Below are 27,815 nucleotides of genomic sequence, written 5' to 3'. Positions count from 1 at the left end.
TGGTCTCAGAGCGCTGACTAATCTGTTCCTGAGCTGGAAAGCGACGTAATCAGTCTGGTTTTACACATCCCTTTACACACATGCATGTACATACACACACACACACACACACACACACACACACACACACACACACACACACATACATACCATACATGATCTTTATTTTTTCAGCTTCGTTATTTAGTTTTAGTTAATATTTCTAGATAGATGTGATAGAAATGTCTATTAAGTATGCCATTTCCTCAGCAACAAGACGCTGGTGTTACAAGTTTGGCTAGAGGCTCACAGCTGGCTTTGTTAAGAGCTCACTACAAAACGATTGGTAGCTGAATGGAAAGAGCAGGAGCTATTTATGTAGGAAATCAGTAGGCAGAATGTAGCATTTCTACCAAGCTATCATCTTGGCTTTCCAGTCTGTTTTCAGAGTATAAAGGAAGAAATGTTGCAAAATAAAACTCAAGTAAAGCAGCAAGAAGAAAATAACGCAGCTGTTGCCACAAGAGCTTTTGTAAACTGAGCACTCTGTAATGTTATAACATTTTGGAGGCAACACACACACACAAATAAACACACACCTTCTCTGGCAGATTGCCATCCCGGTAGCCAGATAGGCACATTCACATGCACACATATGGGGACATCCTCTCTGCCAAGTCAAAATGTCCCCTATGTGTCCACTCTGCTCCAGTAACCATAGCAACCCTCTTACCTGGCATTTAAAGTATGTGTGTGAGGCGTGATGAGGAATAAAGAAAACAGACAATGAGATGGGAAGAGAAGGGAGAGGGAGGATGATTGCAGATCTGTCATTCATGAGCAAAGTCAATATTAGTTTAGAAGAGAGCGACCGAAGAGAGGCTGAAAGATGATGTGTGTGTGTGTGTGTGTGTGTGTGTGTGTGTGTGTGTGTGTGTGTGTGTGTGTGTGTGTGTGTGTGTGTGTGTCTTTGTGTGTGTAGGAGGGTATGGGTGATTCTGCATAATAACTTGGTCTAACTTGGAGAAATAATCATTTTCTATCATGTTGTGCACACTCAATCTTAAAAGTCTACCACACTAGATTTCTAGGATAAAACCATCACACTCACATTCCTCCACATTCCCAGGTGCCAGTCCTGCCCCAGTGTGTTCAGTAATCCTCTGCATTGTCTTCAGCAAGCCTCCTCTCCTCCTTCTCCTTTCTCCCCCTCATCCCCTCTCTTTTCTTTGGGAGTCTTTCTCCTCCTAATTGCTCACAGAAGTGTGGTCTTTGGGGGTCCACTTCATGGTATTGCTCCTTGAATTAGCTGAAGGATACACACACACACACACACACACACACACACACACACACACAGTCTCGTTTCAGTCTTTCTCCATGACCATCCCATCCTAAACACCCCTCTACTAAAACTCTCTTGCGAAGTATCCGTCTTATCTTCTGCGCTCATATTTTCTCACACTGTCCATCTCTCCCTTACTTTCTTTTCCTTTTTTTCCATTTTGACTCTTTCCAGCTCCTTCTTTGCCCATTCACACATTCTTATACTTAATAGGATTAAGGTCTCCGAAAGGGATTTGAACAAGATGATTAGTTTACTGTTCTGCCAACTCTGGCCCATACTCTGCCACACACACACACACACACACACACACACACACACACACACACACACACACACACACACACACACATACACACACACACACACACACTGGTATATAGATCCACGGGAACTCCCAGTTTGCTGGACCTGGGAAGAATCTCGTGGCAGTAGGGCACGTACAAAAGAGGTTCAGAAACTATGACTGTGTGTGTGTGTGTGTGTGTGTGTGTGTGTGTGTGTGTGTGTCTAGTATGAGAGAGAAAGAGCAAGGAGGAGGGGAAGGATGAGGAGTGCATGTGTGAGAATTGAGTGCTGCTCTTTCATGCCCAGGTCTTCTTAGCCACGCAGGGCGTCAAAAGCCCCTCTCATTCTGAAAAGACTCTTTAGAAAAGCAGCACTAAGCTCTTAACACTGGAGACCTGACTCTATCACGCACACACACATGCACACGCACACACACAAACACACATCCTGGGCCACCAAAGGTGAGAATAACAGACAGAGGAAGGTCAGTAGATTTAGAAAAAGACCACGTCCACACGATTCGGACTCAATCTGATCGGCTCAAACGATGAGCGTCCATACCTTGGTTTGGTCGGACTTTTTCTCTCTCCGTAGTGAAACACCAAAGCAATATGAAAATTGCTAAATCTCTTCCTCTTCTTCCTCTTTTGGTCGGCAAACAACCAAATTGTGAATCACAGCCAACATCTGCTAGAGTCAAACCCCCATTTCTCAGTCTGAGCTGGTTACATCTTTGTTTCCATTTCCATTATTATTTTTCTGTTTCTGTTATCAGACAGCTAAACAATAATTAAAAAAAGTTATTTGATCATAAATGCTACCTGTTTACCAAGGCAAGTTGTCAATCAAATCACAATTTTGTGATTGTGAACTTGACAATATACTGTAAACATAAATTCAGTTCAATGCCAACACCTGTATTGTGTGATCAGCTATACTGACATTTAAAACAAGTGATCACAGAGTGGGTTACAGGTGACTTACGTACTTTACTGCCACACCATTGTCTTAGCAGGCTTACGTCATTGTTTCTCAAAAGCTCTGTTTTCCCCGTCCACACAAAAACATGACGCTGGTGTTTTCAGATTTATTCAGCCTCCTGTGGTCAAAAAGAGAGAGAGAGAGAGAGAGAGAGAGAGAGAGTGGTGTGTGTGTGTGTGTGTGTGGGTGTGTGTGGGTGGGTGGATGTGTGTGTTTCAGAAGGTTCTTAACTTAGCAGCATGGTATAGTTCCTTTGTGGATTTAATACCTCCGGCCCGTTCAAACGAAAGCACATGCACACACATTCACACTTGCACACATGCACTGGGCTCAGCAGGAGCCTTTTTTAATGAAGGTAACCTCCCGGTTAAGGCACAGGGGCAAAGGTGAGGGGTTAAACTTTGGGGAAGTCCAACAACAAGACCAATTTCAGAGAAAAGGAAGAGAGAGAGAAAAGAGTATGACATGGGAGACTTCAGTGGAGAGAAAGCTAGAGAAGGATATTGGGAGAAAGAGAGGGAAAGTGGTGGGTGGGACATCTACCAAACCATTTAACTAAAGATGAACTTGAATCAGGTGCTTTGGCTCAAAACTGAGGAAAAGAAATCCACTCCTAAGTCTCTAAGAAGTCAATTTCCTCATAGGGGGAAAACTTACTATTCACCCTTTCTCTCTCTCTCTCTCTCTCTCTCTCTCTCTCTCTCTCTCTCTCTCTCTCTCTCTCTCTCTCTCTCTCTCTCTCTGGTGGTCTGAGTGATGAATAGGGTTGAGAGTGGCCTCCTGCACTTCCCCACACTACCCCAAACTGCCAATCATATATGCATGCATGTACTATGTGTGTTTGTGCGTGCTGTCTCTCTCTTGTCGTAGATCACAGGGACAGGTGGACGTAAAAAATCAATGTCCAATCATCTCAGTGCATCAGAAGATAAATGTATATGTCACACGCATGCAAACTTTCATACTGTACACCAGTGGTTCTCTTTTTGACATCAAGGACGCCCAAACTGACACAAATTAGACCACGGACCCCCATTTGATTAGATTTTGTCCCAGATCCCCACCTGATAGGATTTTTGCTTTTAGATGTTTTATTACAGAAAGTCTATGAAAGTGACCAAAATAGTCATTATGGATGGAATTATAGTGAAAATAAATGATTCCACTTTTTGCTGGGGACCCCCTGGAACCCCCTCAAGGACCCCTAGGGGTCCCGGACCTCACTTTGAGAACCATTGCTGTACACCACCGCTAGTGTACCAACCCCTACCTTCATATGGTGTTTACTATACATTACAAGTGTGTTGTACGTTTCCAGGTGAACATGTTATGTGTAAACACACTGTGGCCAACATTAGTTAACTGTGTGCTGTGGGTTACACTGAGGTCTATGTGCGGCCTAAAACATAGACATACAAACTGTCAAGCTGTCATCTCCTCATATGACACATTAACAGGGTTTTACGCATTTCTACATCCAATGATAAAGACACGCAGATGAAGTGGATGCGTAATGCAGGTTACATACTCTGCTGTGTGTGCATGTGTGTCAATGTGTGTTTGCGTAGGGTTAAGGAGTACTTTAGAGTGTTTATTTGGTCTTAGAGTTGCAGCGGTTAAAGGAGCATGGCTGTTTTGCAAACCCCCCCTGGTCCTGTAAAAACAGTATCAGGATACACTCCATTTGATTCAGACCAGCCGCTCTGTGTGTGTGTGTCTGAGTGAGTGTGTGTGTGTGTGTGTGTGTGTGTGTGTGTGTGTGTGTGTGTGTGTGTGTGTGTGTGTGTGTGTGTGTGTGTGTGTGTGTGTGTGTGTGTGTGTGTGTGTCTGCATGAGGAGAAGCACATACATGTTTGTTTTGTGTGTGTAAAACAGCAGAAGTGAAGCCTCTTTTTCATCTACCTTTGTTTGTAAAGTCTTATTCCAGGATCATGTTGATTGATCCCGGCATCAGAGAGCATTGAAATATGATGTGTACTTGACGTGTGTGTGTGTGTATGTGCAGGTGCATATGTATGCATTAATGTGCACATGTAAAGTCCAACTGAAATTACATTAGTTAGGACTGCTTTATCTATTTATGAGGAAGTTACATTTTACATTTGTTGGTCATTCTGTGCAACAATTATTTTGGCCCTCATGATTTCTTCAGAGCTGAAGTTAATGTTTTCAGCTTGTTTTGTCCGACTGAACAGTCCAAAAAAAAATAGTTTTGCATGATTTGAAACGGAGAAAAGCAGCAAATATTCACATACAAACATTTTAAATTCACTGACTGATCGCAGAGCAACATGGATGCAAAAGAGTCATAGTTTGTGAACGTCTTACAACTTGGCTACTAGGAGAAACAAACTTCCAAGAAGAAAACTACACTCTCTCTCTCATGTAATTTCCGCAGGCTTCATAGCCAGTTTCAGCTGTAGCAGTTTGAACATATTAAACATTTTTATGCAGATGTCATGATCAGCGGGTGTAGATGCATAACAATCGTCCTTTTTTTATCAATGCAAACAATCCCTTTGCTAATAAGCTGCAGTTACCAGAGACATTTTGTTTACATTGCTCCCTGCAGTCTCAGCTATCAATCAAAAACGTACATCAGTCCTTCGTCCAACAGGAGTCTGAAGAGGAGCTGACTTTTACCTCTGATTGCAATAAATTGACTAGTTTTGTCAAAGAACAAAAATAAAACCACTCAACGTTCTCCATCTTTTAAACACCCTCTCTGTCATTTTTCTTTATTATTGGCAACACAAAACAAATGATACTTCTGATGTAGATATAAAAGTAGCAGGTGGAAACACAGGAGATGGATGATACCTGCAGTACTGATTATACGATCACACACAAAAATGTGAGGAATGTGGCCGGGCATTAGCTGTTAGCTGATTAGCATGGTGGAGGTCGCGCTGCCACAGTCGGGGGTCAAGAGCTGGAGGGTCAGTGGTGAAAGGTCAAATAGTCTGTCTGGAACGTGGGTCTGTACTGGCGGCGGACGACACACGCACACCGAGTCAAGCAGTCTGGGAAACCATTAAGATGTCTAAGTGTCCTGTTTCCAGTGATGTTGAGATGTTTCTCTGATGATGAGATTCAATATTTTTGATGTTTTAGTGGCTGCATTTCACATCTGCATCTTTTGAAACCGATTAATTCATTCTAATCCCTCTTCTTGCGTGCTAAATGCCTCATTTCATGTAATTTGTGCGTACATCCTTCAGCACCTATGTGTTTGTCCTTCAATAAATGAAGTTGCTATACCAACCAGTGATAGCATGTATTTTAGTTGGCTGCAGGCAGTAGATTTAGTTCATGTGACACACCTGTTCATGTGTTTCTGTTTGAGTGTATTTATGTACTCGTGTGAGTGAAGAGGAACAGGATAATCAATCCCCCTGAACACACTGGCATTATTTCTAGTGCCATTCTGTGTGACAGATTCTGTGAATTTTTCACTGATAAGGTGTCCAATATCCGGGCATTAACATGTTGTACTGCACCAGATCCCGGCATCATACCATTATGTTCAGTCAGCTTTGAACATTTTATGTCAATATCTTTTTCTGATTTGTTAAAGACGGTCCAAAGTTAAAGACCTTCGGTCTGTTCATTGGACAGCCTTCCTGCAAAGCTTTTTAAGGATGTTTTTGACACAGTTGGGCTTTATATTTTAAATATGTCAAATATGTCTCTTTCAACTGGATCTGTACCAGCAGCTTTTAAAAAGGCCATCGTACAACCCCTTTTAAAAAAACACAATTTGAACCTCTCTGTTTTGTCCAATTACAGGCCAGTTTCCAAGCTGCCTTTTTTATCTAAAATTATAGAAAAAGTGGTTTATATGCAACTTTCACAGCACCTTAAATCAAACAATATCTATGAAAAATTTCAGTCTGGTTTTAAATCTGGACACAGTACGGAAACAGCTCTTTTAAAAGTATACAACGATCTCCTTTTAATTTCTGATACTGGTAGCTCTGCTGTGTTAGTGCTTTTAGATCTGACTGCTGCGTTTGATACGGTTGACCACAAGATTTTACTGTCAAGACTTGAGTCCTGTGCAGGCATCAAAGGCACAGCTCTGAAGTGGTTCCGGTCATATCCGACAGACAGATCTTTTTCTGTAAACCTTGGGTCTTTTTACTCTAGTAAAGCACCGATTAACAGCGGGGTGCCCCAAGGCTCAATCTTAGGCCCAGTCTTGTTTTCATTGTATACGCTGCCTATGGGATCAATTTTCCAAAAATATAACATTTCGTTTCACTGCTTTGCAGATGACGTCCAGATCTATTTACCTTTAAATACCAAATTGAATTCTATAGAAGCTCTGAGTAATTGTCTACGTGAAATAAAAGATTGGATGTCATTAAATTTCTTACACTTAAATGACAGAAAAACTGAAATTATAACTTTTGGGGAGCCTGATATCTCAGATTTAAATAGTGCTCTTGGCCTATTACTCTCTAACTACAGCCCATGTGTAAAAAGTCTTGGAGTTATTATTGATAGTTCGTTTAAACTGGATAAACAAATTAGCACAGTAGTAAAAACAAGCTTCTTTCAGCTTAGACTTCTTGGGAAGGTGAAATTGTACCTACCCCAAAGTCAACTGGAAAAAGTTGTAAATGCCCTGATCACAAATCGCCTGGACTACTGCAACTCTTTATACTATGGTCTCGACCAGTCTTCTGTTCGCCGATTGCAATTAGTTCAAAATGCAGCTGCACGCCTGCTGACAGGGAAAAAGCGCTTTGACCACATTACCCCAGTACTATCATCTCTCCACTGGTTTCCTGTCGCTCTCAGAATCCATTTTAAGATTTTATTATTTGTTTTTAAATCTTTAAATGGTTTGGCACCTTCTTGTTTAGCTGATATGTTGATTTTACATACCCCAGCCAGAGTACTTAGGTCAAATGACCAGCTTCTTTTGGACTGTCCTAGATCCAGACTGAAAACCAGAGGGGACAGAGCTTTTTCAGTTGCAGGTCCTAAGCTCTGGAATGCTCTTCCCTTCAATATTAAAGCAGCTAGCTCTATTGAGTCATTTAAATCACTTTTAAAAACTCATCTCTTTGAAATGGCTTTTAACACAAGCTCAGCTGTGACATTGTTAATACTGTTTGTAATCATGTTTTTCATGTGTTTTAATTATTATTATTATTTCGGGGATACTATGTCTTTAATGGGTTTTTACTTTTTCTTCTTGGTTAATTAGTATGCTTTTATGCTGTTACCTGTATTGGAATCTGTACAGCACTTTGGGGCAGGAGTGACTGCTTGTAAATGTGCTATATAAATAAACTTGACCTTGACCTTGAAAATGTATTGGCACACATATGTCTGTGTCTCTGTGTGTGTGTGTGTGTGTGTGTGTGTGTGTGTGTGTGTGTGTGTGTGTGTGTGTGTGTGTGTGTGTGTGTGTGTGTGTGTGTGTGTGTGTGTGTGTGTGTGTGTGTGTGTGTGTGTGTGTGTGTGTGTGTGTGTGTCTCACCGGCTGCAGTAAATTTAGTGTGTTTATCTTTGTGTTTTTGCTGTTTTCCAAGCTGCAGCTTAGTTAAAGTGGCTGAAAATTAAATCTCTGTAAACCCCAGTGTACAGACACACACATCCATCACTCACTCTTTAAAAGCAGAGGAAGGAGGTGGGGGAGGCGGCGAGGGAGAGATGAGTGGAGGAAGAGGAACCTTTGTGGGAAGCGGAGGTCACTAGTGCCCCCTACAGGTTCTTTAAGCCTCTTATACCTGAGTTGGATGGATGTTCAAAGCAGACAATTGAATTGTGTCTGGCTCCAGATACGTGGATATGTGGTTTCAGAGGGAGAGTTTTTTGTGTCACTGAGAGATGAATAGAGACAGTTGATTATATTTGACGAAGGAGTGCTTCGTGTGCAAGGAACTAAATTTTGCAGATGATAAAGTATGTCTGGCACTTAAGTTCCCCCCGCTGCATTTTGGTGATTACATCAAGTACTTGTGCTGCAAATCAGGATTCTCTGTGACAGCTTGGTTTAACTCTCTGACACCTTATTTTTTTTCTCTCTCTTCTATTCACCTTTCTCTTTCTGTCCAGTGATCTCAGCGAGAATCAGATTCAGGGGGTTCCAAGAAAAGCCTTCAGGGGAGCTGTGGAAATCAAGAACCTGTAAGTTGCACTTTGGCAATACTTTTTGTGCTTTTGTGCTTTTGTGTGTGTGTGTGTGTGTGTGTGTGTGTGTGTGTGTGTGTGTGTGTGTGTGTGTGTGTGTGTGTGCATGTGCGTGCACATCTGTCGCTTGCTTTTCAATGTGTTTGCAAATGTGCACAGCCCCCATGTGCTTGTGCATCAATATTTCATTGTGTTAAATGTCATGTGCCTCCTGCTTGCTGTATTGACTGGCACCGCTGCTTATTAGCAGTTGTGAGTGTGTGTGTGTGTGTGTGTGTGCACTATGGTCACGTAACTGGCATTTCTGTTTTCTCTTTTTGTTTTGCCTCAGTCATAGTTATGATCATTGAAGATAATTGTTGGTCATTTCACAGGTAATTGCCCAGCAGTAATTCTAGAAATATGGATTTTCCAACTATTTGGCTGCATCCTGGGTTTTTTTCCACATCAGAGAATTTTTTTTGAAATGCCTCACAATTATTGTAAAAGGGCAGGGCAGTGTGTGTGTCCGTGTGTGTTACCGTGTGTGTGTGTGTGTGTGTGTGTGTGTGTGTGCGTGCATGTGCGTGTGCGTGCGCATTAGCATGCGGATGACAAGACATGATTTACTGTCCTTATGTCTTAATTAAATTTTTTCCGTAAAGTGATTCTGAGAAAGAAGGAGAGAAAGAGAGAGAGAGAAAGTGGAAGGAGGTAAAGAGCAGCGCATACAAATTAGACGTCAGATAGAAGAGAGCATGAAAGGGGAATGGATACAGAGATGAATTTGTTGAGAAATACATCTACAAAGAACAATGAGCTCAGAAGACAGAACCAAAGCAAAAGAGAAAGTGAGTGTGAGGGTGACAGAGAGAGGTTGTTGATGAGTTGGCTGTCTGGCCTGAATTTCACCTGAAGATATATTGTAAGACGTGTGTGTGTGTGTGTGTGTGTGTGTGTGTGTGTGTGTGTGTGTGTGTGTGTGTGTGTGTGTCTGTACAGCCAGTTGGACTACAACCACATCAGCTGTATTGAAGATGGAGCTTTCCGAGCGTTACGTGACCTGGAAGTGCTGTGAGTACCGGTTTATTCAGTTGCACCGCTAACAACAGCATAATAAATGATGAACAGTAACAGCAATGGGAAACTAAACGGTTAATATCCTCGTTAACCTTTGAAAGACTGCATTGCCTGTACAGCTCCTGAAAAAGGGCAGTTTCTTGTATATTCAGGAATGACAGTATTGCTATCATCTTCTCATTTAATAATTACCATCATTAGTGCCATTTTACAGAACACTTGTCTGTCCTAAAGTCAGCCTGACTAAGAAGCTTGTTGATTTTCCTAATGACGGATATTCATTTTCATCGTATTATGGGACAAAGGCATATTGCTTTGATTTCAAAGTCAAAATTACGAATAATTTGCCGTGTATATGCCCACTGTCGTTTAGCAATTGGAAAAAACTGTAAGCAAGATCACTGCAGTCGGCAGCGGCTTAACAAGCCACAATGTAAGTTAACAGGGCAATTGTCCAGCTTGTATTTACCTTCACAAAAGTGCTCGTTTTGCCACAGACAGGCTCAGATTAATAGTCTAAGTGCCTGACAACATTATGGAAAGGATCCCTTCAGAGATAGACCTTTAAAACCTCTTTATTTTCAACCAGAAACAGCTCTGAAGTCATTAGCACTAAACCCACCAGACTCCATTTAAAAAAGCAATACTTTTAGCGTGTATAGAGCCAACATATTTTCACATGTAAATCGGTAAACTGTGTTTATTTAATTCATTCATTAGTTGTGATGGTTGGAAAAGTGGAAACACGACATAGTTTTATTTAGTTTCTGACTTTGAATGAAGTGTATTTTACGATGCTAAAATTACTGTTTATTTACATGGAGTCTGGTGGGTTTAGCGAAAAAAAGGACCTTACTCTTTAACAGAAAGGTTGACATCCTCAGAAATCCTTTCCATAATGTTGTCAGACACTTAGAATATTAATCTGAGCCTGTCAGTGGCAAAACGAGCACTTTTGTGAAGGTAAATACAAGCTGGACAATTGCCCTGTTAACTTACATTGTGGCTTGTTTCGCCGCTGCCGACTGCAGTGATCTTGCTTACAGTTTTTTCCGATTGCTAAACGACAGTGGGCACAACTGGAGTCACATGTGCAAAACTCAAACTACAGTCTGCACTACCAACAGTCACCTGAGCTAAACAGTTCACATCACCTGCAAAACAGGCTCAGTGCAGCCAAACACTATGCACAAGCCTCACTGAGATAACACACACTGTCACTCAGAACACACTGAGGGTAAAAACACTAGCGTCAAACACCAATACAGAAATTACAAACTTTTTCATCTTTACAGTTTGAATAATTTGAGTGACTTGACACTACTCAATAGTTTATTTAAGGAAAAAATATAGATTGTATAGCATACCAATTTTTACATAAGGTAAAAAAGAAGGAATGAAAATCAGCAGTTTTCTTCAATAAAATATTTTGTCTCTAGTAATTTATGGAATTACTGGGGGAAAAAAACTAAAGGTACATACGTAACAGTACCAAAGAATAGAGATGTTCCGATACCGATACCAGTATCGGTATCGGCTCCGATACTGACTAAAACGCTGGTATCAGTATCGGGAAGTACTGGAGTTTATGCACCGATCCGATACCACGTAATAAAGCCCTAAAGAAAATCTACATTAAAGTAGTTTATTTATGTTCTTTTTCCGTTTTAACTTACTGTCAAACTGGAGAATAAAAGAAAGTTCTGGGGAATTCATTGTTTGTGTTTGTTCATGTTTCACAAAGAGTTTAACCTGAGCCAGACCGACAACAAAGATAGAAATCATATCACATCCATACAGGGATAGTAGTATACAGCTGTTAAAACATAATGAAATATATGACACTCTGGTATCGGATCGGTACTCGGTATCGGCCGATACGCAAGTTCAGGTATCGGAATCGGTATCGGGAAGCAAAAAAGTGGTATCGGGCCATCTCTACTAAAGAATAGTGTGACTAATCCTGCCTCTCTCCAGCATCATGTGGCAAGTTTTCTTCATCACATTGGATGTCTGCATCATCTCTAAATAAAAATGAATGTGGTGTTTCTATTGCTTTCACCACCATTACTTTCTGAAAAACAGTAAGAACACAGTTTTACTATAGTAAAGATAGTGTTTTTTACTTTTTTTATAGCTGTGTATATAACCTCAGACATCTTACCTGGACATGTTGGTATCTTTGCTCTTTTACCTGTTTCTCTCAAACGGTACAGTGTATAATTGTTTCATTCTTATTTGGTGTTTGTATACAAAAAAAGGCTTTCTGAGCTTTCTCTGTATAAATACCATATATGTTCACTTACTAGTCTAAAATAAGACACTTGCTTAGGCTTTCAGCTAAAATTGCAATCAGCAGTGTTTGATAGGCACCAGACTGAAATCTATTCTGTTTTGAATGTGTGGTTAACAGTTTTGACAGCAGTGTGTTAGCATTTGAACAAAGTGCTGTAAATCTACAGTGTTGTGCACGTTGTGGTTAAAGTCATGTCAAGTGTGTAGAGTTCTGAAAACTGTGTTCAAGCAATGAAAAACGAACTAGAGTTTGGTCCACATGAACTGCTGCTGTGCAGACTGTAGTTAGAGTTTTGCACATGTGACTCCAGTTGTGCCCACTGTCGTTTAGCAATCGAAAAAAACTGTAATACTGGACCAATTTCAAAGATTGTTGTTCCCCTCAGTCACTTAAACACAAAAACATAGGAAAATAGGGTCCAGGTTGAAAAAAATGGTAATTATCCTTTAAGTCACAGACAAATATTGTAGTCATCAAGACTGTTTGAAAAACAATTTTGTTGTCAGGATGTTTTTAGAGTTAATAAAAAAAAATTCAATGATTACACACTCAGCAGAGTCCAACTTCCATACCTGCTTTGCTGACTAAGCCACTTCTGTGTCTGTGTACAACAACCCTGTCACTACAGAAGAGTCCAATGAATATATATGGCCTTTGTGTGTTTTCTGCTCTTTTCTCTCCTTAGCACCCTCAACAACAACAACATCAGCCGACTGTCTGTAGCCAGTTTCAACCACATGCCGAAGCTCAGGACCTTGTAAGTGTCACAGCCAAGTATTTGGTACACATTACCACCCGACAGGAAGATTTCCTCTCATCTGTGCCTGTTTGTACAGTTGATTGATTGATCTGTACTTGCACCTCTTCCCCCCTACTTCCACCCACCCTGCTTCTGTCTCCCCCCCATTCCTCATATCTATTATTTCTTCGCTCCCTCCCCCCACCTGTTCTCGCCACTCTCCATCCCCTCTTCTCCTCCCTCCCACCTCCTCTCTTCCCCAGTCGCCTGCACTCCAACAACCTGCAGTGTGACTGCCACGTGGCCTGGCTGTCAGAGTGGCTGCGACAGCGCCCCCGTCTGGGTCTTTACACACAATGCATGGCACCGCCACACTTGAGGGGGCACAACGTGGCTGAGGTGCAGAAGAAGGAGTTTGCCTGCACAGGTAGGTTAAATTGACTGTTTGGTTTGTTGGCTATTTTGTGACGTACATCCGCTTGCTGTTTTACAGTAGCAAACCCATCTTCTGCTTTGTGTTTTTGCTTTTTCTTACTGTCTGTTGCTTATGCTTTTCAAGATGAGGACGAAGGCAAGTATTCATCTTTCATTGCATGGCTTGGCTTTAACCGTATGCACTGTACAGTTCTTACTGAAATATGCACCAATCTGATTCTATATACAGCATTTTTATATTAATAAGCACAAGACTAAAAATAATACTGAAGATAGACAAGGTCACTATCACATTTAGGTACATTGCCTCTCTCTCACCTGCACACTTTGTTGCCCTTCTGCTGTTTTTTTTATTTGATTTTTCTTTACTGAATTCTGTGTGCTTGAACAACTTCACTTTTTGGGATTAACACCTGGCATAACCATTATCCGTGGATTATTTTGGCCTTTTGTCTCTACGTAGGTCACCAGTCGTCATCATCTACCTCCTGCAGTGTGTTACAGTGCCCAGAGTCCTGCACCTGCAGTAACAACATCGTGGACTGCAGAGGAAAGGGACTGACTGAAATACCCACCAACCTGCCTGAAACCATCACTGAGATGTAAGGCACACATGTAAACACACACCTGCTTTACTCTACATGCATACACATGCGCTCTGGCACACAAACTCCTGCATTCCGCTCTCGGTGCAGTGATATTTCTCTTGCTCTTTTACCATGCTTCTCTCTGTTTTCCTTCTTTGCCTCTTACCGCCTTTCTGTTTCACTACTTTTCTTTCTCTCTGTGGAGTCAAATAAAACCACATATCTGTGAAATAAGAAAACCTGTTCATGCAGCACTTCCCTGCTTAAGAAAATAATGAAGAGATGAGGGAGGAAGAATAAAAAGATGAATGTGAAGGACAAGACTAATGATATCTCTTTCTAAAGATGGGGCATCAAGAAAATAGAGCCAGCAGATTTAAAGTGACAAAGTACCACGCAGAGCTGTAGACTTGAAACTTGAACTTGACTTAAGTCACAAAAATGAGGACTCTAGACGTGACTTGGATGAGACTGCTCTGAGACTTGACTTACATTAGATTTGACTCCAAAGACTTTGCTTCAAATCTTAAGTTCTGGTAAAATCCTGGAAAAAAGTGAAATACCAGCTTTAGGCAGGCTTTGTATAACCATACACATGTAATTACTAGGTCCAACTACTGTATTATTTGTCATTCTAGTGGTAAGTATTCAGAGATCTTGTTTTTGGAGACTTAATTTGGACTTGCTTTGACAAAACTTTAAGACTTTATTTGCATCTGTCTGATTTGAAACCTGCTTTGATGATAAATGGACTGAGCTGCCATGCAAGGCGCTGGGCTGACCATCCAAAACAATTTCCTGAAAGACACTCAACATGTGGACCAGTGGAGCCCGGGTTTAAACCACCAACCCTGTGACTAGTTGACAACCCGTTGACTTGATTCTGACTTGTTTCGATTGATTTGAGACATGCTTAGACTTGTTTTGATTGCTTTTAGACTTGACTTGGACTTATCTCAGTTGACTTGAGACTTGACTTGAGACCTGATAGGATAATACTTTAGGTCTTGACTTGGATTTGTCTAAATTGATTTGAGAATTGACTTGAGACATACTTTGACTAGACCCGATTGCTTGTAGACCTAACTTCAGCCCTGCTTTGCCAAAACTTGGGACTTGACTTGTACTTGTCTGGATTGATTTGAGACTTGACTTGGGACTTGCTGGGATAGTACTGTAAGACTTGATTTGACTCGATTGACTTGAGACTTGACTTGAACTTTTCTCTGTTAATTGGAGGCGGTCTCAAGTCAATGATTCACACTTGAATTGCACTCATATCTATTAATTTTAGACTTGACTTGGACTTGCCTCAATGACATAAAAACAGAATACATTACAATATGATGCAATCCTCCTGTGTGATCAGTCAAACGTCTTAGTAATGATGAAATGACTGGAGTGGTGTTGAACAGAAGAGAACAGCAAATGAAGAACAAACTAATTTTAGGGAAATGTTTCACAATCGAATGGTTGGTTTGCAAATCATGTTCCACCAGCTTTCTTGTCACGGTGACTGAATATGTGAAATGTTTAGAGAACGCTTGTTTGGGTCTGTTTTCTCTTGTGTTTGTCCTTTCCCACTCTCTTTCTCTCTCCTGGCCTCACGTGATTGTTTGGGCCTGACTGATGCAGAGATAGAATGGCACTTAATGGAACACTGCCCAGATAGTTAAGGGTGTGTGTGTTTTTGTGTGCATCTGACTGTACACATGTTTAAGGAGGGCAAAAGATCAGAGAAATGTGACAGACTTTGGCAACAGTCATCAAAGCGCCTTATCTGGAAATGTTCCCCTTAGCCAGAGCCCCAGGGAATAAGCAGCAGTCAACGATACAGCAGAGATAGCTCTGTGATAGGCAAATGTAAATGTCCCCCCTCAATGGTCTGTGTGTATGTTTGGTTCCAGACGACTGGAGCAGAACGCCATCAAGGTGATCCCAGCTGGAGCCTTTTCTCCTTATAAGAAGCTGCGCAGGATGTGAGTAGATGAGGAGATACCTGAATTGTGCACCCTGTCAACCATCCACAAAAACTTCTGTTTCTGTCCTCTGTGTTTCACTTTTTATGTCTCTCTCTCCCTGACTGACTCTCTGTCTCTTGTTTTTTTGTCTTTGGCTCTGTTCTTCACAGAGACTTGAGTAACAACCAGATATCAGAGTTAGCCTCGGATGCCTTTCAAGGCCTGCGCTCTCTCAACTCTCTGTGAGTACTGTGTGATATGTTTATATTTAAGATGCAGTTTACACAAAACACCACATTATGGCCCTTTGAATTTCATGAAGAATATCTAAGCTATATCTTTACCTTAAAAGTTGTTGTCTATCATAACTTGTTTTTTTGTTTTTGTAGTTTTAGCCATCACTTCTATCTGTTATGTTAACGCTGTACTCACCAAGTTAATTTCTGAGATCTGGGAACAAAATAACATCTTAACAATACAGCGAGCTAGAAGCGCAAGAAAAGTCAGACAGTCAGACTTTGTGAGCACATATGAATTTATGCATCTGTTCTGTTTTTATTGAATTTGGAGAGATTAACCCAAAAGCATCCTCAAATCCTTTTAACATTTAAAAAAAAAAGAAAGCAACAGTTACCAAGGGGCCCTTAGCAAAGGGTCAGTTTTAATAATAATTTCACCTTCCTTTCTGTTTCATTAGTTTGGCTAACCTTGAGTTTAGTTTTTTATCATCTGAATGCAAATGCTTCTTGCCCTGTTGGACTTCTTATCTTATTGTTATGGCTAAAACTAATGACCAAATCTAACAGCCAAAATTCCAAAATTAAGAAAACTAGAATTATCTTTAATTGTGGCTTCACATTTGCAGTATAATAGAGACATTTTAGATGCATTGAATAACCGTGGTGCTGTTGGCCTCCTCTTGGCTCCTCTTGAATCTCAGGTCGGACCATCTGCTTTGCGTGTGAAGCTTTGGGAAGGAAGATGGAGAGAGGAGCAGGAGAGGGAGTGAAAGATGTAGAGTTATTTCATGAAGGAGTTATATTAAGGTCTTGTCTCTCCAAAGTCAATAATTCATAAATGCTGAATTGCTGAATGGAGGCTTCTGCCACCTCATTACACATTCACCACAGAGAGAATGGGACACACACATTCATGCTGACACACCACATACAGTATGGTTTTCACATTAAACTGCAGTGTGTGGTCATTGTGTGTCAGGGTTTAGTTAGAGAGGATGTAAATGAGCCATTGATTCAGTCAGTGCATGTGTGCATCTGTATGTCTTGACGTGTGTGTGTGTGTGTGTGTGTGTGTGTGTGTGTGTGTGTGTGTGTGTGTGTGTGTGTGTGTGTGTGTGTGTGTAAAACAGTACGTGCTAATGTGTGTGTGAGACATAAATGAAGCATCCACTCCCTACATTGTGTGTTTCCCAATCTCAGGTCTCTCAGGGACAGCCACTCAGCACAATGAAATAAAAGCCAATCTAAAACACATGTCTTTAAACTGCCTACATACACAGCTCAACTCAGCATAGAGCGTAAAGATGACTGATAGCTCTCTCTGTGTGTGTGTGTGTGTGTGTGTGTGTGTGTGTGTGTGTGTGTGTGTGTGTGTGTGTGTGTGTGTGTGTGTGTGTGTGTGTGTGTGTGTGTGTGCGTGCGTGCGTGTGTGCGTGCATGTGTGTGTGTGTGTGAGAAAGAGAGATATTTGTTGGGTTAGGCAGTGGCAGTCTCAGCCTTGAACTGTTTGTGTATGTATTTAAAAAATGCTTTCCTCTGATAACAGCCTACATTACTCACACTGGAGCCAGATTTATGGAGGAGTTTTTTTATTGAGACATTTAGATGGAAAGTGTTCATAACTAGTTTTGTTTGTTTCGTGGTGTTTCATACAGCCAGGTGTTGGCACAAAGGCACAGTGTTTACGGTTAGCAACCTAGATTTAAGGTCTTAATGTTTTTCTCTGGTTGTTTCTGCATTCTCTTCAATAAAAAGCCACTCCTATAGTTTTATGCTGCATTCACTTAATGTCGGCAGATTTGGAAAAGCTAAAACCTGGGTTAAAGCCTTATTTCCAAGATGGTTACACCCATAATTATTAGGCTTGTAGTCACACTACATACTGTAAATATGTGTTACAGATCTGGAGCATACACATATTAATTAGAACCAAAACAATCTTGTTTTTTATTAGTGTTAATTTGGATTTTAATCAGATTTAACTACTTGCGATTTGCCACAGATTTGGACACTTCTGTAGTTCTCTTGTAAGATATATTGTAGCTGTCAGGCATTCCTCAAACCTGACACTCAGAATTACAGCAGTTTTTCCCACAGGCTGCTTGCAATTAAGGTCTGTTACAATTTGACATGGACGCAGAATGCACTGGCACCCTGTCAAAGATTAATTGGACCTGCATCTTTCACTAATAAAATATTAATTTCATGTTTGATAAAAGGTACTAAAATGTTCCCATCAGAAACAGATGCTAGTGGAACAGAAGGTAGTGGGCATGGGTTTGGCTCTCTTTACAGTATATGTTGAGTAAACATGTGAGTATTAATAGTATCAATGGATAATATGTGTGGTCTTATTCATAACTTATTTATGCAGTGTTTGTGCTCTGCAGGGTGCTATATGGGAACAAGATCACTGAGATTTCTAAAGCACTATTTGAGGGACTGTTTTCTCTGCAGCTATTGTGAGTAGACACACACACATGCACACACATTTACACAGACACACACACACACAACCAAAGTTGGAGTTGCAGCAAAGAGCTCACATCCGCATCTCATTGGTATCTCATACTGCTGAAAAGTGCTTACCTAAAATATTGTCATCAGAGAATAACAGAATAAACCTTCATGCCCAACCTCTCTCTCTCTCTCTCTCTCCCCCCTTCTTTCTTTAAGGTTACTGAATGCTAATAAGATAGCGTGTCTGCGTGTGGACGCATTTCAGGACCTCCACAACCTCAATCTGCTTTCACTATATGACAACAAGCTCCAGACCATCGCCAAGGGGACCTTCTCGTCACTAAGAGCCATACAAACGCTGTACGTTCACACACACACACACACACACACACACACACACATACACATAGCTCATTGTACACACAGACCAGACTTGTAGTGGTGAATAAGAAGTTGTAAAATGTTTAGCAGTAGTGTCAATCATCAAAACTGAACAACTCAGACATAAACAAAAATCAATCATATTTTCAGAATAGCCCAGCATAAAAAAACGTCTAAAGTCTAAAGAAAACACTTAATTATTGTTAGAAAAACAATATTGTTTATATTGTTTATGCTTCTTGAATTTTTTGCGACCATGCGTTTTCTCGCACACACAAGAAACAGAACGTGCACAACTTATATTGTTCTGACAGCTTATTTTTGTGTGTTTTCTGTGCTCCATGTGCCTGTGTCTGTGTGGCTGTATCAGTCACTTAGCCCAAAACCCATTTATCTGTGACTGCCATCTGAAGTGGCTGGCAGATTACCTGCAGGACAATCCCATTGAGACAAGCGGTGCCCGCTGCACAAGCCCCCGGCGCCTCGCCAACAAACGAATCGGACAAATCAAGAGCAAGAAGTTCCGCTGCTCAGGTATAAACACACATGGCATTGTAAACTAATATATTTTTGATTATTTCACACACGTTCAGACACATACTATACTAATTGGTTCACTGTATACTGTCCTGCGTTCTCATTCTGTGTCTTCCTGCTGGGATTTTCCCACAGCCTCTCTTTACTAACCTCAACTCCCTGTTTTAAGCATTTTATGGCATCTCTCATTGACCACACTCACACGCGCACACACACACACACACACACACACACACACACACACACACACACAGCCAGTAAGTGCTTTATTTTAGACTTGCCTTTTGTTGTTTTTTACTTTTACTCTCTCTGTCTCTCCATTAGCAAGAGAACAGTATTTCATCCCAGGTATTGTACATTGAGCATGTGTATGTAAGACACTGTTTGGTCCGTCACGGCTGATGCTGCACACTCACAAACTCTCGACACTTTGGAGTGACGTGCTTTGACTGACACCTTTTGAATGCCAAGACGATTTCTTTTAATGGTCTAACATACATCGTAATGCATCACGTGACGTCTTACCAGGCACCGGATAATCAAGTCTTGTTTTTCTTCTTTTGTTTTTCGATGGTAACTGTAACCTTGATAATAGAGGGAGAAGAACAATTGAATTAATAAGCTCATGCTGCTGTTAGCTTGGCACTCCAAGTGAAACTCTGTGTAAATAAAAGTATATCAGTACAGCGATCACAGAAACTATATTTTATACTAGTCCTCCTCACTTCTTACCACATCTAATGATAGCTAATGTATGAGCGTGTGTCCGTGAGCATCTGTGTCTTTTTCGCCCACTGCAGAACATCAAAAGGTCACGCAGTTACTATGCTCAGAGGGGTGCTGGGAAATATGTAAATCAGACATGCATATGAGATCAGTAGCAAGGCTAAAGGCGGTCATTACTACAGCAGCACACAGAGGAGGCATGGTGTGTGTGTGTGTTTGTGTGTGTGTGTGTGTGTGTGTGTGTGTGTGTGTGTGTGTGTGTGTGTGTGTGTGTGTGTGTGTGTGTGTGTATGTGTGTGCTCACTGCAGTTATTAACTCACCGGGGGGACAGGGTTTCAAAACCCAGATACCACATGTACGGCAAAGCTGAATAATTTAATTTGCTGTTGAGAAGTTTAATAAACATGTTTTATTCTGTGGTACAACTTTGGTTTTCGCGCCTTGGATCAATACATCTAAAATCCCCTATAGTTCAGTTTGCATCATGTCCCCCTATATCACTTGAACTGAAGTGATTGATGTCAAATAATCCATTAAACAAAATAATGTGCTTTGCAATTGTGAATGTGTAGAACGGGCTAAACGTTATTGTTCATCGGCATTGCACATTTATGTGGTTATGTGTGCCTTTCATCATCTTGCTTAAAGCAAACTAGACCAGGATGTGTGTCGGCACACATGAAGGCACCCACCAAATGTCCTGTTATGCCAGCACGATTCTCACTATTCACGAATCATTACCTCTTTAAATGAATCACTGCCTGAGGACTGAACACGAAAAAGTTGCAGCATTTATTTCATCCCTTTTTTCCCCTTCTGTTCAAATAAACGAGTGAAATCCCTTCTTCTTTCTCCTACTGCCTCTCTCACACACTCAGGAGTACACCATGTCGGCTGTAAGTAACACAAACACACACACACACGATTCTTGCGCCAAGTCCGAAATTCCTGACCTCTCGTCTCCTGAGCTGGCCTTTGACCTCTACCACCCACAGTGACCTTTGACCCCCTCTGTGACTCCTCTTATCTGTTTACAAACAACAATACTCATATTTATAAGATTACAATTTTATTACACAATGGTTAATGTATTTTTTTCTCACCATGCTGCTTTGTGTGTGTGTGTGTGTGTGTGTGTGTGTGTGTGTGTGTGTGTGTGTGTGTGTGTGTGTGTGTGTGTGTGCGTGCGTGCATGAAAGAGAGTTCCTGGAAGTCTGAGCTTCTCTTGCCTTCAGTGCTGCTGTAACTCTCCTCCCACTCCTCTGTAGCTGCTGCTCTGTTCCTGCTCTACTGTGTTATGTCTGTGAGTTTAGATGTCTTTAGATGCTCCAGTCTACTTCCCATGCTTTTTCTTTACTGTACTTTCCACCCTGTCGGATCTTGTCCTCTTCTCCTCCTCTTCCTCTCCTCCTTGTCACTATTGCTCCCCTTCTCTCTTCTTTCCAAGTATTACGTTTCCTCAAGCAAGACGGCTCTGTCTTTCCCCTGCTTTTCAGCCATCATATTTCCATCTTTCTCCCTTACGGTTCTACCTCTTCTTATTGTTATTTAATTTCCTTTTTTCCTCCTCTCCTCTCCTTCTCATCCTCTCCGCTACATTTCTCTCCTTCTCACCCTTTTATCTCCCCTCTTCTATCATTTTCTTTATTCTCCTCTTCTCTTTTCCTCTTTTCTTCATTACTCCCCTCCTCTCCTTTTCATCCTCATCCTCCCCTCCCCTCTCCTACTTTTCTTCTTCTTCTCCACCTCTCCCTCTCCTCTCTCTCCTCTCCTTCTCATCCTCTCCTCCTCTCTCTCCTACTTGCCTTGTCCTCCACCTCATCCTCTCCCCCCTCCTCTCTCTTCTCCTCCCCTTCGCCCTCTGTCCTTCCTGCCCCTGTGTTCCAGCGGAGGAGCATTCAGTCAGCAGGTTGTTCCTTTGTGCTTGATCTAACCATGTGGCTGCCAGGTTCCTATAGTGGAACATGGTTCTGTCAAGCACCATGGAACGGCCCTGCAAAACCCTACAGCATGGCCAAGACACAAGAGACAGCCATCTCCTGTCACCCCCTGTGGTGTGTGTGTGTGTGTGTGTGTGTGTGTGTGTGTGTGTGTGTGTGTGTGTGTGTGTGTGTGTGTGTGTATGTGTGTGTGTGTGTGTGTGCCTGGACGTTATGATAGATGACTGCTGTGTGGGTGTGAACCTTTTTCTGCTATGATCTAAATTTTGATGCTGTCTTGTTTGTGCTGTGGTTAGCAACACTAACAGTTGCTTTGTAGTGTGACAGGACTGAACAACTCCAATATGTTTGTGTGGATGCGTGAATACATGTCTTGACAGTTTGTGAGTTTTGTGAACTTGGCTCCAAGGCCGTGATACATATGCAGCATTTTATAGTAATGCCCATGGGGAATGTTGCATACGATCATAATCAGCAATGTTTTGCCTCATTTTTGACAATTTACACTCGAAACAAAAGCAGCACAGCCCCTCTGCACTATGTCGAAATTCTTCCATTGTATCACAGCCTTCACTCTGGCCATCTGCTCTGTTTTTGTTGAAACCGGTACCAGTAAATGCTGGGGTTCGCCTCTTGCACGACGAGGGCCTTCGGTGACGTTGTGCTTGTGATTGTCACCAGGTACTGAGGATTACCGCAGTAAGCTGGGAGGAGACTGCTTCGCAGACTTGGCCTGCCCCGAGAAGTGCCGTTGTGAGGGCACCACAGTCGACTGCTCCAACCAAAAACTTACCAAAATACCAGATCACATCCCTCAGTACACCGCCGAACTGTGAGTCACGCTGTATTTTTCTACTAGAAAGTGCATCTGTGTGTGGTACAAAGGAAACCTTGCTTTGGCCTTGATCTTCTCGTCCTCCTCAGTCTTCGTCTCTTCTGTTGTTCTCTCTCTTTGTCTCTGACCACCTCTTCTCTTCTCTGTTCCTAGGCGTCTGAACAACAATGAATTCACTGTGCTTGAGGCGACAGGGATCTTCAAAAAGTTGCCTCAGCTGAGGAAGATGTGAGTCAGACATGTTGTAAATGTAACGGGAACAAAAAGTCACATGTAGTTGTCAGAAAGTCATAATCAGGTCACACAGAGATAGCTATGATTGTTCTTATGTTGACACAGAAATGTGTATTTCTCTTTATATACCTTACCCACTTCTACACCCACTTACACTACTATTCCCTCTTGCTGTCTTTGTCCTTCTCTTTCTCTCTCTACATATTCCTTCTTTCTTGATTTCACTCTTTTCTTTTGTTCTGCCTTCTTACCTTTCTTGCTCCTGCAGTAACCTGAGCAATAACCGTATCACTGACATAGAGGAGGGGACATTTGAAGGAGCCTCGGGGGTCAATGAGTTGATTCTGACCTCCAACAGACTGGAGAACATACACCACCGCATGCTGAAGGGACTCAGTGGCCTCCGCACACTGTGGGTACTACACACACACACACACACACACACACACACACACACACACACACACACACACACACTCGCACACACAGTTACTTAAATGCATAATCAATCCATTATCACATAAATATGCATGTGATATTCAAATATGCTCTCACATACTGTGACAGTGTCCACACAAACATTTAAAACATGTCAGCATGCATAAGTCACAGGTTTATATAATCATGAATATATCTATTTTATTATTATATTGTTTTTTTCTGTAAATTATACAGTATACATTGAATTGTGTGTGTGTGTGTGTGTGTGTGTGTGTGTGTGTGTGTGTGTGTGTGTGTGTGTGTGTGTGTGTGTGTGTGTGTGTGTGTGTGTGTGTGTGTGTGTGTGTGTGTGTGAGCAGTATGTTGAGGAGTAACCGTATCAGCTGTGTGAGTAACAGCAGCTTTGTGGGGTTGAGCTCAGTCCGTCTCCTGTCGCTCTACGACAACCAGATCACCTCAATGAACCCTGGAGCCTTCGACACACTGCATTCCCTGTCCACACTGTGAGTAAACATACTGTAACACAAACATTACAAATGCAAATGTACAAAAACATGCACATGCACACACACACACACACAATAAAACATCCAACTCCTTTCTTCTTCTCCAGCAACCTTCTGGCCAATCCCTTCAACTGTAACTGTCACCTGGCTTGGCTCGGTGATTGGCTCAGAAGGAAACACATCGTCACTGGTAACCCTCGCTGCCAGAGTCCTTATTTCTTGAAGGAGATCCCCATCCAGGATGTAGCTGTCCAGGACTTTGCCTGTGAAGATGGTAAGACGGAGCAGATTTACACTTTACACATGAGGTTCTACAGCATTTGCAGCCCTGACTGAGAGATTGAACTCTCTGGAAATGGATGATGGAGATGTTCACATATGACGACTACGATGATTTCAGATTATAGGCAGCTTTATTCAATATTGAACAAAGGAGATAACCCTGTGTACACACACAAGCTGCATGTACCCAAAGTGTCTCCCGATCTTAGGATTGAACATACATTTTATACTTTCTGGGGCCGCCCATCAGGAAACCCTTATTCATGATCTCATCCTAATACTGACAGGTCCCCCTACTCAATAGAGATATAGACTCAAACATCCTGTAACCATTTGTTACTCAATCAGTTAGTCAATTAGTTACTCTAATTTGTTATTAACTTAAACATCTGAACCAGATGCCACCATCGCACGCACGTGGCCTCTTAGCCTCACTGTGATCTTCTTCCTCAATCATAATAACACATTATAGAACATATGAAATATGAAAATACATTTGAGTACATGCAGGCTTGATTATTTCACCTATCACTGACAAATGTTTTTTTTATTTTTTTTTTAATCACCACTTTTCTATCGTCATTCCTCCCCTCTGCACCACTCCATCCATCTATCTATCACTCATCAGGTAACGACGAGAACAGCTGCTCTCCAGTGCTGAGGTGTCCAGCAGAGTGTTCCTGTCTGGACACTGTGGTGCGCTGCAGCAACAAGGGCCTCACCACACTGCCCAAAGGCCTGCCCAAAGAGACCACTGAACTGTGAGTGAGCGACACAACACGTCACTGAGTACAAGCTCATAGAGACATAGGTACACATACTGAAGGCTGACAGAGGATTTTATTCCAGAAACATATCTCAACACAAGCACAAAGTCCTTGATGATCAGACAATTATAGCCCTAAATGAATTAAACATCAGACACCAGGCTTGGTGATATTATTTCACTATTTCACCTTTGGGGAATGTGCATTTTCCAATATTAACAAAGACTTAATTAATACGCTGGATTAATAGCACATTGTCACAGAGTGAAGGAGATATGATCTCAGGCGTGCTCGGTCGGGTTATGCTGTATTAGGATGCCTGTGGGATATTAAACTCCACTGTTTATTATGGCTGCAGCAGTAATGACTGTTCACACTGCTGGAGATGAGGAATTTCCTACATGGCTAAATAACTATTTTCTCTCACTTCCACCCCACCGCCTCTCTCTCTCTCTCTCTCTCTCTCTCTCTCTCTCTCTCTCTCTCTCTCTCTTCTCGTTCTCATTCTCTCTCTTTCTCTCTCACACTCTCATTCTCTCTCTCTTTCTTTCTCTCTCTCTCTCGTTCTCATTCTCTCTCTTTCTCTCTCTCACTCTCATTCTCTCTCTCTCTCTCTCACTCTCATTCTCTCTCTCTCTCTTTCTCTCTCTCGCTCTCATTCTCTCTCTTTCTCTCTCTCACTTTCATTCTCTCTCTCTCTCTCACACTCTCATTCTCTCTCTCTCTTTCTCTCTCTCGCTCTCATTCTCTCTTTTTCTCTCTCTCACTCTCTCTTTCTCTCTCTCATTCTCTCTTTCTCTCTCTCTCTCTCTCTCTCTCTCTCTCTCTCTCTCTCTCTCTCTCTCTCTTTCTCTATCTCTGTCTCTTAGGTATCTGGATGGTAACCACTTCACTCAGGTTCCTGTGGAGCTCTCCAATTACAAACACTTAACACTCATGTAAGTCTCACCCACATGGCCTCAGCAGACACACATACACTCACATCACAAAGCTAAAGTTTTGCTCAATCAAACACACTTTTAATGTGGATCGTGACTTGGCGTGTGTCCCCTGCACTCTGCTTTTAAAGACCAAAACTAACTGACTGGTATTGTACCAGAGCTCTGTGTTGTATCACTTTTGATGTGACCTAGTTTGGTCCTGATGTGGGCGTGACAACCTGAGCACAGTAGAGTACTGACTATGTACTGCATATAGTTTGTGTGTGTACGCATGTGTTGACAGTGCTGCCTGTGTGTGTTTTATGTATCTGTTATTGTTTCCTTTTCAGTGATTTGAGTAACAACCAGATCAGCACGTTGTCCAACCACAGCCTCAGTAACATGTCCGAGCTGCTTACCCTGTGAGTCTGGCTTTACATCAGTCCCTTTGCAGTGTGTGTGTATGTGTGTGTGTGTGTGTGTGTGTGTGTGTGTGTGTGTGTGTGTGTGTGTGTGCGCGTGCGTGCATGCGTGTGTGTGTGTGTTCGTGTTTGCTCTACTGCTTTGCTCAGTGGTATAAACAGGATTGTGCTCTGAAATGTCTTTCTGCATTTGAAGCTATGTTGAAAAAAAGTCTTCATTTGTGTCCATGCCAACATGTGTATTCTGTGTGTAAAGAATCCTGAGCTACAACCGCCTGCGGTGCATACCAGTGAGGGCGTTCGATGGACTCAAGTCTCTCCGTTTGCTGTGAGTACCTGTCACGACACATGCAAGGCGGTAGATAGTGTAAAAACGTTTTAAATCCCACCGGTGCTACAGAAGCGATGTAGACTTTTAAATTGCTCATATTATGTTAATTATCAGGTTCATAATTGTATTTATAGGTTATATCAGAATAGGTTTACATGGTTTAATTTTAAAAAAACACCATATTTAGTTTGTACTACACATTGCTGCAGCTCCTCTTTTCACCCTGTGTATTGAGCTCGTTTTAGCTACAGAGTGAGGCATTTCACTTCTATTCCATCTTTGTTGGGAGTCGCACATGTGCAGTACCTAGGTAAGGACTACTAGCCAGTCAGAAGCAGAGTATGAGGGAGTGCCACGCTAGCAGCTAGCCTAAGTGAGCATTATAACGTGTTACAAAGTGACCCACGTTTGTCACGGAAGTAAAGGCTGGACTACAATAGAGCTGTTTGGAGCAGTTTGTGAACAGTGTTTTCTGTTGTAAGTCCCTTTCGGATGGACTTTGGGCTTTTTCACTTTGTAAACCTATTACATACACAAAAAAGATGTATAACACAATAAAGGAAAGGGAAAAAGCCAAAAAGCATAATATGAGTACTTTAGCATCCAGACTCTTTTTAACATTTCTGTGGCCTTTTTTCTCTTTCTTCCTCTTTCTCTCGCTCTTTCTTAGGTCTCTCCATGGTAACGACATATCACTGATACCAGAGGGAGCCTTCAAAGACCTGTCATCGCTCTCCCACCTGTGAGTAACATAAAAACACACACATCTCAGTTAACATATTTCTCTAGGATTGAAGTGTCTATCTTTTCACCTTATAAAATTGCAAATTAAGGAAAACACATTATCATGACAAAGAGCCCTTTCCTGTCACTCAAAAGGAAAATGTCTGTTGAGTGAGGCTTCTCTGTGAATGTATCCAAACAACAAACTCATATACAGCCATCTCCTTTTCCCTTCTCTCCTCCTTTTTCTCTC

The 27,815-nt window shown here is 41.7% G+C and overlaps 1 protein-coding gene across 5 annotated transcripts in view; it reads left to right on the top strand.

Moving 5' to 3' along the window:
- The window catches only part of slit2 (slit homolog 2 (Drosophila)), an 89,158-nt gene that overhangs the window by 46,063 nt on the left and 15,280 nt on the right, over positions 1-27,815 (top strand). For 3 of the 5 annotated variants that reach the window (XM_028591648.1, XM_028591684.1, XM_028591674.1), the window contains 21 exons: positions 8,666-8,737; positions 9,722-9,793; positions 12,781-12,852; positions 13,098-13,261; positions 13,733-13,871; positions 15,764-15,835; positions 15,988-16,059; positions 18,447-18,518; positions 18,733-18,876; positions 19,268-19,431; positions 19,759-19,782; positions 22,783-22,933; positions 23,090-23,164; positions 23,439-23,582; positions 23,971-24,114; positions 24,225-24,391; positions 25,028-25,160; positions 26,036-26,104; positions 26,437-26,508; positions 26,765-26,836; positions 27,510-27,581. In XM_028591648.1, the coding sequence (XP_028447449.1) occupies positions 8,666-8,737; positions 9,722-9,793; positions 12,781-12,852; positions 13,098-13,261; positions 13,733-13,871; positions 15,764-15,835; positions 15,988-16,059; positions 18,447-18,518; positions 18,733-18,876; positions 19,268-19,431; positions 19,759-19,782; positions 22,783-22,933; positions 23,090-23,164; positions 23,439-23,582; positions 23,971-24,114; positions 24,225-24,391; positions 25,028-25,160; positions 26,036-26,104; positions 26,437-26,508; positions 26,765-26,836; positions 27,510-27,581 (2,166 nt within the window). The remainder of the gene's footprint in view (positions 1-8,665; positions 8,738-9,721; positions 9,794-12,780; positions 12,853-13,097; positions 13,262-13,732; positions 13,872-15,763; positions 15,836-15,987; positions 16,060-18,446; positions 18,519-18,732; positions 18,877-19,267; positions 19,432-19,758; positions 19,783-22,782; positions 22,934-23,089; positions 23,165-23,438; positions 23,583-23,970; positions 24,115-24,224; positions 24,392-25,027; positions 25,161-26,035; positions 26,105-26,436; positions 26,509-26,764; positions 26,837-27,509; positions 27,582-27,815) is intronic. The other 2 variants (XM_028591657.1, XM_028591664.1) reach the window with 2 other exon arrangements.

The sequence above is a fragment of the Perca flavescens genome, chromosome 2 (genome assembly GCF_004354835.1).
Source record: "Perca flavescens isolate YP-PL-M2 chromosome 2, PFLA_1.0, whole genome shotgun sequence".
In the NCBI taxonomy this organism is placed as follows: Eukaryota; Metazoa; Chordata; class Actinopteri; order Perciformes; family Percidae; genus Perca; species Perca flavescens.
The sequence above is the reverse complement of the archived record's forward strand: the minus strand, read 5'-3'. Positions and strand labels throughout refer to the sequence as shown.